The 12,650-nt window shown below is 38.5% G+C and overlaps 1 protein-coding gene across 1 annotated transcript; it reads right to left on the bottom strand.

Annotated features, from left to right (window-relative positions):
* LOC8069429 (eukaryotic peptide chain release factor GTP-binding subunit ERF3A) lies at positions 601-10,888 on the bottom strand. Its single transcript, XM_002446167.2, has 17 exons — positions 10,513-10,888; positions 8,492-8,542; positions 7,998-8,084; positions 6,933-7,044; positions 5,841-5,886; positions 5,512-5,583; positions 4,435-4,497; positions 4,201-4,355; positions 4,049-4,113; positions 3,582-3,732; positions 3,197-3,302; positions 2,974-3,109; positions 2,184-2,248; positions 1,737-1,922; positions 1,569-1,641; positions 1,083-1,169; positions 601-1,005 (listed from the first exon to the last, which is right to left on the bottom strand). Exons 1-16 carry the CDS (start codon positions 10,697-10,699, stop codon positions 1,108-1,110), a joined length of 1,617 nt encoding a protein of 538 aa, XP_002446212.1. The 5' UTR covers positions 10,700-10,888; the 3' UTR covers positions 601-1,005; positions 1,083-1,107.

The raw sequence follows: 12,650 nt of genomic DNA, 5'->3' as shown, positions 1-12,650 counted from the left end.
TAGAGTATAAAGTTATTTATTACCTCGAACAATGTGGACTTAGAGTCTAAATAAGACTTGAAGTCTTATTTTTTCTACCTCTTTCTTCAACAAATATGCTGCCACATCAGCAAAATACCATAAATAATATGTAATTGATTGTCTTGAACTCTGTGATAGAGTCTTGCATTGTGAGTACCCTTAATGTCAAAACATCGGTTTTTTGAGAGAGTAGTTATGATTCAGAAAAACCTACGACTCAGATAGAAAAAACAGTCACAATGGTTGGCAGGCCCAAAAAATAGAGTCGCTGTCGTTATTCATGCAGATCAAACTTTTCTATGGTTAGCTAGATTTATAGAAAATATTAACGACACCTTATATCTCTAGATAATGTTCTTATGAAGATATACTCTTCAATTAATCTATATACTTATTGTCCATTATAAATTATAAATATTAATAATTTATTGTATATATTTAGCCAAAGTTAAAAATAAGTCATTTCTCACAAGTGAGAATAACTCTTTGCTGGACAAAGGGAGTTGATGACAAAACTGTTTACCTACTTTCCCTCAAAATTCTAAAGCAAATCACTTGACTCTACGCAAATGATTACAGTTGACTCCATCAATATCAGTATCAATATCAAATGATAGGGTTTAAGGGTCTTCCCAGTAGCGTATGCACGTCCTGGCAGTTGGAACTTTCGAATCTGCCGACCTGTGGCCATCTAATATTTAACTTCACACAGAAACTGGATAGTTACAGCATTGTACGCAAAGATACCACCACAATTTGGCACGGTACATTAAGGTTGGTACACTCATCCATACTGATTTTACAACCTCACATATAACCAGAGAAGTAATATTATGCAACCAATCTAAACACAGACTTGGCTAGCCTAAACCATGAAGGCATAGACCATTCTCAAGCCGGGCTGGAAAAAAAATCTATGCTCAACAACTAATCTCACTTCTCCCAAAAAAGTATCTCAAGAGAACACACTGCTTCATGATTATCCTGTCAAGAAAGGTGATTCTCATATGTGAACATCTTCATCAGAAAAGATAATCCAATGTAATTTGTTCTCTGCTTACCATCCTGTTCAAAATTGGCTTAAGCTCAGAATGTTGGGCTGCCAGCAGGCGGAACATCAACGACTTTGCCTACAGCTACCGTCTTTCCTGTAACAATAACAAGGTAAGAACAAGACCATAAGTTACTTCACACAAGAAACAGTGACCTCGACAAACATTTAAATAAAGGCATCATAATCCTTATATCCTTATACTATGTTTAAGTACATAAAGTATAGAATCAAGTAAAAGAAATGAAATTCCCGATGACCACAAAAAATACTACCTCACTTTTCCAGATATGTAGCTTTTGCTATGCACTTGCATGTACATTATATCTAGATACATAGTAAAAGCAATTGTATCTAGAAAAGACAAAACTTCCTAACAATTTTGAACAGAGGGAGTAACAAACAAAAGGGAAAACATAGGATCTCATATGTTACATCATAGATGATCTCTGCATCAACATGGAATGAAAATATGCTTACAAGCATGAAGCTTTACCTTCAGTTCTAAGTGTAAACCTTCCAAGCTGAGGGAAATCAGAGAACTTCTCTACGCATATCAAGTTATTCACCTAATAAATATGAAAACACATTACAATCAGCAGAGCCTGAAATTAACAGTCAGAACTCATAACAGGAAAGCTTTTTAGATGATCTATGAGAATACCTGAATGCGGCAAACAACAATTGCACCATTCTTCACAAAAAGAGGCTTCCTCTTTGGCTTTTTCTTCTTCGGATCTGCTTCTTTCTTTTTCTTCATGTCAATTTCCTCTATGAGCTCAACAATTTCACACTCTTCGACAACAGAGTGGATATGTAACACAGCTTTGTAGCCAGCAGTGAAAATAGCCTAGCACATTCACAAACCATAATGGGAAATAGTGTTCTGATCAATCATCATTAGCAGAAGAAAAATGAAGATATTATAGCAAGGTATGGTGAAGAACAGTTCAAATTTAACTCCAAAAATGTACCTTAAGGGCTACAGACCCAATCTAGGTCAAATTTCATACATTATATTTTGCTTTGAAGTTTAAACATTTTTTAATTGCTGCAAGATTACAAGTGGACTCTAGTACTTTTGTAATATTATTCAAGAAGCATTACTCACATTGTCAAGCAACTCAAGAATCTGTAACTGAGCGATGAATTCACTAACTGCACCAACAGGATTAGCTGCATGGATAGAAACCATTAGATGAAAACCTGGCAACAAGGTCTAAAATGATATAAAGTAAAATAACTCATACATATTTGTAATCTCGCATGTTGTACATAATGCATGAAGCATAACAACATTCCTGAACAATTGCACATATAACAGAAAAGAAAAGGCACTCGAGCAAACACTAAATTCTTGCCCAGCACAGTCCACAAGACATTACTCCCTCTATCCTAAGTTATAGGTTGTTTTGGCTTTTCTAGGCACATACCTTTTGCTATACAACTTCATATACACAATGTCTAAATACATAGTAAAAACTACACATCTAGAAATAGTATAGAAGAACACAGAACTCATCGTGTGCTCAGTTCAGATTGGCATGTTAATTTGTTAGGTGAAGGATGATTTTGTCGTTGAGCTATGACTATAGGGGAAAAAGAGCTGAACAGCCATTAGAAAGCGTGCCTTATAGGGTGTTTGGTTTGAGGAATAAGTTAATCATCTACTCCTCAGTTTTTGTTTGGTTCGTGGAATGGAATGGGTTCATCCATCATCACCTCATAACTAACAAGCTAATAATTAGTACTAGTATGAGGAATGAAGTCATTCCACCAAATTTGAGGAATGGACTCATGATGCATCATCTAGGATGTTGCGATTCGTCAAACCAACACCCTATTAAACATGTCTAGTCACAGGATGTTACCATACTACTTTGTCCTGAATATAAACTTACCAACACTTGAAAGTACAAATCCAGCCATTACATCCTCCTCTTCAACTCCGGACAATTTGACACGAACATTCTCAGCAGGTCCAGCACGGCGTACTTTGCTCTCATCCAAGTTCAACCCAACGACTTTCACATGGGACTGTTACAGCAAGAGTATTGTAAAACTGAATTGGCTCAAGGAGATAAGTGTCAAGTATATTACAGTAGAAGGAATGGGAAAGAGTACCTTGTTTGGCATAACCAACAAACTGTCACCCTCTCTGATAGTGCCAGACTCTATTTTGCCCATTACAACAGTGCCCATATCCTTATATTTATCAATAATCGGCATCCTGCATTGTTATAAATAAATATAAAGATGATACATTTAGCACACGATCAAGATAAGTAGGTTTCAACATGAGATTACACAACAAAAAATACGATCACATGACTAATACAAAACTGTTTTTAGGCGACTAATGTGAAAATAATATCAATAGATTTGCCATGAAAAATGGTTTCACAGCAAATACTTTCAAATGATTACCAAGTTACATATTGTATGTCCAAAACATTATATACTTTCTGAGTGCAGTATATGAAGTACAAGATAAGAAAAACTATCTAACCTTACTGGACCTTTGGGGTCGCGTAAAGGAACTTCAATACGGTCCAGAACTTCAAAGAGACAAGGGCCATCCCACCAACTACAAATGCTTTTATCCATCCTGGTCTTCATATTGGTTCCCACAAGACCAGATATTGGCAAGAATTGCACATCTAACAACAGAGACAATGAGAGTTAGACAAAAGGGTCATATATTGATGATGATATAATGGAACAAAGCAATTAATAAATAATGAAGCTACTATGGCCTCTGATGGCAAAGCCAACAGTGCAATTAGCTCTAGTTATTGAAATATGAGGCAAAGAGGCATCAGTTGAGAAAATTTCAATACTGAGGCACAATTTGAAAGCATGAAAACTAGAACTTCAGTCAGTAGAAATAAATAGCAATGATGAATCTTAAGCTTGAAAAGAAGTGCTCACAATAATGCTTACTTTTAGGCAAAAAAGAAGTTGAATAATACCTACCTTTCTTAACATTGTACCCTGAAGATTTAAGGAATGGAACCATTTTTGCTTCAATCTCATCATACCTGAAAAAGATAACAAATTTGATTATTTTCCTCCAGTTGTACAAGTTACACCATAAAAAAAGATAAGTACATGTTTATCCGGTATACCTTTCCTTAGACCATTTAACAGTAGGTTCGTCCATCTTATTTATTACAACTACCAGCTTAGCAACACCCAAAGTTTTTGCAAGTAGTACATGTTCACGGGTCTGTCCTCCTCTTTCATAACCTGTTTCGAATTCACCTTTTCGAGCAGATATGACCTAAAAAGATAATTATATAAATATAAACAAAACTAATGGCTAAGTTAGAAAGTTCAACAAACAATGACTTGAGTCCTACCAGAACACCAATGTCAGCTTGAGATGCACCACTTATCATATTTGGAACATAACTTTTGTGACCCTGCAAAACCAAATCATTTGATTAAACAAGCAACATATAGGAAACAAGCACCATATAGGAAACAAGCATTAAGATTAATCAATCAGCAGTTCCTGTAAACAATGACAGAATAGTGTCAAGGGTAGTGGCCAAGGATTCAACAGTGTATATGGAACAGCACAGGTGTGCAAGATATGTTTCCTGAACAAAGTAAAAGGTGGCAAGTACAATAAACATGTTGAGCGCTTGCATGTCTACCCAACAAGTGAGATAGCAATATGGAATCAATTTAGCAGTGCTGCCAAATTAATGGATTATTAAAATTTAATTACTCTGCTGACAAAACATGTACTAATCGATGTCATTAATCTGGAAAAAAAATAGGAGATGACATAGCACACATTGAAAGTACACCAAAATTACTAGGCCCCATGTTGTATAGTTGAAATTATTTGTCTTGTATATATGCTAGGTTAGCAGAGCCCCTTGTCAGAGAGGCAAGCGCGCACACACGGCACACCCATGCTTGTACCAGTAGGTCATGCCCTAAAAGATTCGGACCTCCCCAAGTATTTTTTTTTAATTATTTTGTTTCTCAAGTATACATTAGTATATTATGTCAAAACATGGTAGCCCACAACATGGTCTCCCTGGAATGGTGACATAGGTTTCCTGTGCTAACACGTGACAGAGAAGTCAATCCTACTTTAACAACAGATGCCTTTATGTCTACAGTCCTGAAGGCAAAATTATAGAAGAGAAACAACAAAATATTGACCTTAAAAGCCAACTATATATTTTTTCCAGTTGCTCCAGTCATTAACCACAATCAGCCAAATGGATTCAGTAGCCATTAGAATTATAACAGTTCGCATAATAGGTCCAGTCACCAGAAAGGCAGGAAGTAACTTGTGGCCAAACAGATGCAAATAGAGCACATACAAAGACATAAAATAAATTAATAAACTACAATTAAAGTACATGGAGCGCAGCCTTGCATTAGTAACATATATGTAACATAGTGAGAGCAAATACCGGTGCATCCAAGATAGTGAATCTTGTGTGTTCTGTCTCAAAGTGTGCTCTACCAACTTCAACAGTTTTTCCCTAAACACATGAAAAGAATATGCAAAAGAATCATAAGCATAACAAAAACAACAAAGAGAACCACTAGACAAGAGATTGTATCTGCATTTGGACTATAATTTTAAAAAGTGCATCAGATTACGCAAATCGAATTAGATAAATCGAAGTAAAACAAATGTTCTTCAACAAAGGGCATGCTTCATCAATACCAAAAGAAATTGAAGATTTAACACAATAAAAACAAATCAGACTATAGAAGCCAAATAAAAAAATGATACCTTAACCCTTTCTTCCTCATTTGTGTCCATGATGTAAGCCATGTACCTGCAAGTATTTTGATTAGAAATTAAAATCAGTAACAGCGTACTGGATGGAAGAGAAAAATTTTTGCAATAGACGAATAAGAGCATCCAGATTGTTTATGGGTAGTTCTTTCTGTTACGTTTTACTTTCTAAACGATGCGTACTGAACTCTGTAATTTCGTTACTATCGACTATCGTAATGAAATTCAGTTGTTTGCAGTGTGGAAAAAAATGTAGGAAGCAAAAACAAAAACTGCAGACAAAGGCAACATGAAATGATATAAGAGAACAAACAAATCAATAATCCTGAATTAAGATTACCATTAAGTTCATTCCCTGAAATCCTTATAATATCAGTCATGCATATGGTTTAAGAATACGGTGGTCTAGCTTATACCATACAAACAAGTGTATCTGATGTTTAACGTAACAGCAGTTATACAATTTCACACACGGTGCTCTAGTTTCTTTACGAAGAACAAGGAGGTTAAGATAATAAATAGTGATAAACCAAAAACTCTCTAGTTTCCTATGCTCTCAGTTTACTATAACTACACAGTATTACCATGCTTCCCTTGTCTAGCAATTGTAGATATTCGAAGCATATGTCATCAGCACATGCATTTTTATTGAATTTTTTCATTCATTCAAAGGAAGTGTTTGTCCCCAGTAATCTTTACCTGCTCCTTTATAAGTCACAAATAGGGAATGTTTTCCATGCTATAAAAAGTAAATAGCCACACTTATAGAGAGGAAAGAATATGCAATGGTTATTTACAATTCAATGCAACATAAGTATATGTAGGTTCATTCTAAGTACATTTTCATATATTACAGTCGCACTTAACAAGATAATTAAAAAAACGTGAGAAGAAAAAGAGTAACCTAGGAAAAAATCAGTACAGTAGCGTGCATGTAATGAAACAGAACAGACACACAAAAAATAGCATCTATTTTATCAGCAATATAAACAGTGATATCCCCTGATTTCAAAATGCATCATATACTCAATTTTGCAAATAGCCACATGAGCCTCAAGACTTATTTGCAACAAATGAACTACTCACCAGCTTTCTCGGCTTTTATCCTTTGCTTCCTTCTCATATTTCTGGATGGTCCTATCATCAACTTGACCACTCAAAAATAATATTTGTCCTCCAGTAGTTGATTTTCCAGCATCTGGATCCATGCAACAATGAAGTTAATATTAGCACATTTATTTATGACCTTGACGAATGGAAGCAGCCATGAAATAAATAAACCACAACCATTGTGATTCTTAAATGCCAGAACAATAAGCAGACAATAGAAAAATAAAATTGAAGCAAGACAGAAGAAGCTAAAAGCAAAGAATTCTAAAGCAGATATATCAACTACTGATACTTGGAGAAGCAAATTCTGTAAAAAAACTCAGCCAACTTGCTCAGAACCTAGGAGGCTGGGACACACAATCTGGCACCCTTTCCAGTTTTCATAGAGCTAGAGCTCTACAAAACAGGGCCATAACGATCAGAACGAGAAGCAAAAGCTTCCATCTTGATGCATTCAAGGCTGAGGAAAGAGGGAAACAAGGAATACGTCATTGCAGAGGAGAAGTACAAGCTGGAAACATGAGCCATAAAGCAGACTGTTGAGTTATTACTGATGACATTTAACTAATGGCGAGCCCTGCTGGCAGTGCGCACTATGAAAATTGCATGTTCCCATTAAACATCGGAATATTATTTAGGGCTTAAAAGAATAGGCACAAGCAAAAAAGAAAACTAGCATAAAACTCCAATAAGAAATTCAAATGTGGAACCTACACTAAATCAACTGATCAAGAATCAAAAAGTATGTCATATATTGAACAACAAAAAACACATAGAAAATAGATTTTTAAAATTGTAAACTTAGAGTCAAAACAATCAATGAACTGATTTTTCCATGTAAACATAGATTCAATGTCATCTCGTTATCATGAAACACCAAAGAACAGCTAAATTCTCGCACAAACATAATTTTTCCACCATTTAATAGTTAACCCCATTACACAATAATACATCAGATACAGTCAACAATTACACTGGAAAACATCAATCAATTAAGTATTCTGTAAGCACCAATCTAGCTAACAATAAAGTTGAACTTACCAACATGGCCAATGAAAACCACATTCAAGTGTCTTTTTGTCTCATCTACATCGTCTTCAACCACATGAGCATCTTCTTGAGTAGCAACTGCACCGATAGAAAAGTAGGGTTGTGTAAGAGTGTATAACAATAAGCAAAAACTACAGGCCCAATCAGTATCCACTATTAAAATGACTCAGCTTCTGTGCAGCAACATGAAGCAACAGTTCAAGCAATCATTCAGATGAAAATACCGAAACATCAAAATACAACAAAACCTGGGCCTGGATCAACAGCCTCTCTAGGAAATTTCCTTGAAGCTCAATGGAAGAAGTACATTAATAATCAAAATTGAAAATCAGCTTGTCAATTAAAAGTTAATATTATTTCCATGGAGAAAATTAAGGTTGTAATGTACCAACATGAAATGGTGGGCAAGTTACAAATTTAGCAAAGGGTTTTCAATAACAATGATACAACTAAAAAACATAAACAAGGATGTATTTAATACGCACCATTTGTTTTAAGGTCCAAGGATTGAAGAGATGATTGAATTTCCTTGACACCTGAAAGTACACGTCCAGGTTAGAACATAGCAACAATTTCATTATGCATGTCACTTTCCATCAAAAAAAAGGAGAACTATAAAGGCAGATCCAAATAGTTGGCCTCAATAAGTGAAAATGAATTTCAATCATTTCTCTAAAACAACAATCCATGACCAGAGGGATGACATTAGAATTTCTTATTAGACTTGACAAACTAAATAGAACTTTCCAAAGTTAGTCAGTGAGAAAGGAAGTTAACACAGGCCATAAACAGCTTGCCATCTTGCAAGCCCAGGCCAGAGCAATAAGACATTCAACATAGTCGGTTGGTCACACTGTCGGATTCATTAGGTTAAAGAATCACCATTAGCCAAAGATTGGAGATCTTAGTTGTATATATCTATTGTGAGTCATTTCTTCAAAAAGGAGAAAATGTCTCATGGGCGAAGGCAAAGAAGCAATTAAACTGACCAGGAACCCCTAATTATACTGTAGGAACAAAAAGCATGTAAAGGGGAGTGAGCCTCCTATGTCTGGTTCCAAATTTATACCATGCATAAGAAACCATTTTGTATGCTCAGAACAAAGGACCAACCCATGTTTTCTTGCAGGAACAATGGAAAAAACTTAGGAATATGTTGTGCTGTCAGCGCTAGATTTTATAAATGGAACATGGCCACCTATTAAGGTTTCTAAAGGGATCCAAAAATTTCTATGCGAGCCAACAAATAAAGGCAGAGAACTACCCTGTGGGAGCGCTACAAAAATGTTGAGGAACAGAATGTCATCTCTCTTCTTGTTTTGTGCAAGGAAACATAGAATCAGTGGATAAGTCTTATAAATGGTTCTAAACAGCGTAATTAAACTTATGTTTATTACTCTCAAACCTGAAACGGAACCCTAGTGTCTCGTTTAGGACCTGGGCATCCAATAAAACTCTGGACACGTCTAGGTGGTGTGCATAGGCATGGGGAAATGCGAAAAAGCAGCAGCCTGGCTAGTTTGGTGGGCTATGTGTGATCGCGTCGGCTGGTGGGCAAGGAAAAAAGCACACGGAAGAGAAGCCAGTGAAAAGGGAAACAGGCGTGCGGGGATCAAAATTGCATGTCCCTTCACCACTTCAAGTTTGCAAGAATTGGCATCAAAATTGCCTGAATGTTTTACAATTTCTTCTGAGATTCAACTTGGGCATCTAATCTGATGCCATATGTGTTGCCAGAAAAATAAAGTACAATTAAAATATAAAAAAAGCACAAACGCTAAATCGTGTTTAACCTACATTTATTAGTCGCCTGGCGTCTTTCATAACCTTGATCTTATCGAACATTGAGTCGGACTAGGAGGCATAAATTTTTACATATTTGTCTATGGCAGGCATGTTGCATAAGAGGATTAGCACATGAGCATCGACACACGACATCAGCCACTTTTTTGGAAATTGCACATGCATCGCTTTAAATGTTGTCTGATCAAGCACACGGCAACAACAAAAGCGCAGCCAAAGAAAACCTTTTCAAGGACAGATCACGGAATCACAATTACAAGCCGACAAAAGAAACAGAATCACAAACTGCTAGGGTACAAACTATAGGCTTATGGATGGTCGTCAACTTACTTATAGAGGGACGAACCACAAGCATACCATGCCAAAACAACGGACACTCAAGAAACTTGACTCGCACCGGGCTACAGTAGTTGGATTGAACCAGGTAAATCTAGCAGTTGAATTTCGCTTCCAACAAATTATACACCCAACAGAACTAGCAGAGATCCCTAACACAACATAATCTCCATCGTCCTAATCTGTTTCCCGCCGCAGCAAACCAGCAACCCCGATAAAACGAGACCATGACCCTCATAAACCCTACCCTACGCGTAATCGAGCGTGCTAACACTACTGATCGGTGCCTAATAGGCTTAGATCTAAGCAAATAAGCTGTATAACAGCACGAGCAAAAGATATAGGTAGGCAGGGCCGAGAAGGGAACCTTCTGCCGCGACCGCTGCCGAGGGCGAGGGCGAGGGCGCGAAAGGGGCATCAGCGCCGGAATCCGCCGCAGCCACCTCCGCGGGGGCAACGCCAGATTCGACGGACATGGGCTCCGCGTCGTCGCGAGCCCAATCATCGACGGTGGCGTCCTCCGATGGCGGGACGGCGTGCGCGTCGTGCTCCATCCCACGATACGAGGGCAAGGGGAGCACGAGGTGGTGGCGGCGGCGGTGGAGAGACACTGCTGGGCTGGGCGCCGGCGGTCTAGGGTTTTTTTTTGTGTTCGGCGGATTTGCTTGGATTGTGAGGGGGGTGGGCGGTGGCTGATGGCTGATGAGGAGGGTGGCGTGACCCGCTGCTGCCGTCTGCGCGCGTGCTGCCTGCGTGCTTTTAGCAACGAGTTTTCTCGGCCAGCTTGTGCGTTGGCTGGATTCGGGAGTCTTTGGCTGTCCAGGGCTCAAGTATGAGTACAAAATACGTAGTAAAACCAACATTATTACCTTACGGAAAAGAATAACAATATATACGTATGGATAAATTAAAGATAAGATTTAGTTTTATTTGCATAAAGCTATCTTTTTACATATGCAGAGTTTTACTTCATATAAATACTTTTGTAGAAAACCTCTTTTTCATATATGATAGTATTTCTGGAAAAATGACGGTTTGATCACAATTTTAAATGTTTATTGAACCCTTGTTCCCACAACACAATGATAGACAACCATTTTTTTCCAAAAACGTACTGACTTATGTTTCTATTTATCCCAACCCATCTAATTATTGAAACTAAACCATAACTCATCTGGGACCGCTGAAAGTCCAAGTTTGGTTTTAATAATTAATAATGACACCTAGATGCTAATGCCTTATATCTAAGTGATTTGAGTTAGGCATAGTGTTAGCAAAAAAAATGTCGGTCTTCTGTGTAACATAGTCGGAGACCCTCACAAACCATACAGAAGCTATAGTTCTCGATCCCCTGAGCCTCAACAGGCAAGCTGAGTTTGGTGATTTGGATCTTTGGCATGCCAGTCAATTTGACCTGCAATTGACAAGAGAAAGCAAATGTCAAATCTCTACTATAATTCATCCAACAGAATTATGCTTGGTCCACCCAAAAAAACATCCCCGCTGATGGCCTCAAACATTGTGTACCCATAAAAACGCACACAGGATTTTGTCTCCATCAAAATCAACGTCTCCAAATCAACCAAGATCAAATCTAACATCTGTAGAGAAAAGTTTAAAGCCTACATCAAACTCCGACCCCCTCCCACGCTCCTTCACCCTCACGCCGCACTCCTTCCCCTCACCGCCTGAAGTATTATTCAATAAAATCCTCCTCTTCATGAGCTGCGATCTTATTCCCCCACGCACAACGTGAGCTGCCCCCAATCCTCTCCCCCATGCACGTGCTCCAAGCCCTCTAGGCATCGGCGACGATGGGTGCTGCAGCAGCGCTCTGCCCAAGACGAGGCAGAGCGACGCCTTCATGTCCCTAGAGGACGCGGGCTCTGCCACTCGCTGGCGCCAGGCCGCGGGAGCTAGCCACTCGTGCCAAAGGCGGTGAAGTGAGGCGGGGTCAAGAGACGACGGCGGTGGCTCCACGCATAGGAGCGATCGCGCCTAGGGTTTGGGTGAAGAGGACGTCGGCTCCAGGCCATGCGATGATCCTTACTAGGGTGCCCAGAGTCATGCTCAGGTTCATGGATCACCGTGTGAGATGCAAAAGAGCATATAGCTGTCTACAACGAGGTTAGAGGATGGCGAGGTCTGTAGTTGTCGATGAAAGCTGGTTGGCAGACTACCTAGGGGTATGCCCAAGGTAGTAGATTATCGGTAGACAGGTGCGCAAGCTACCAACTAGATGGTGATGCAAGACACAAATAAGGATTTTATCCAGATTCGGCCGCCGTGAGGGCGTAATACCTACGTCCTACATCTGATTGTATTTATATGTACCTCCCTTTATATAGTCTAGAGGGCAGAGTTACAAATCTAGAAACTAATCCTAGTCAGTTACAATTGCCATAGATAATACGATATCAATTCCTATTCTAACCGACCAGGATCTTGCTTGATCTCCACGTCATGTTTCCTTGCGTGAAACTCCAAGTAGATGGATCAAGCCAC

Source organism: Sorghum bicolor, chromosome 6 (genome assembly GCF_000003195.3).
Source record: "Sorghum bicolor cultivar BTx623 chromosome 6, Sorghum_bicolor_NCBIv3, whole genome shotgun sequence".
NCBI lineage: Eukaryota > Viridiplantae > Streptophyta > Magnoliopsida > Poales > Poaceae > Sorghum > Sorghum bicolor.
This window is presented reverse-complemented; position numbering and strand designations above follow the sequence as displayed.

What these genes read in the sequence shown, in the direction of transcription:
- LOC8069429 (XM_002446167.2), bottom strand. Translation starts at nt 10,699, where the DNA reads ATGGAGCACGACGCGCACGCCGTCCCGCCATCGGAGGACGCCACCGTC. An exon ending in GGTTTTCATTGGCCATGTTG is followed by an intron (nt 7,045 to 7,997) that starts GTAAGTTCAACT and finishes GCATGGATCCAG; the next exon opens with ATGCTGGAAAATCAACTACT. An exon ending in GATAAAAGCCGAGAAAGCTG is followed by an intron (nt 5,887 to 6,932) that starts GTGAGTAGTTCA and finishes AAATACTTGCAG; the next exon opens with GTACATGGCTTACATCATGG.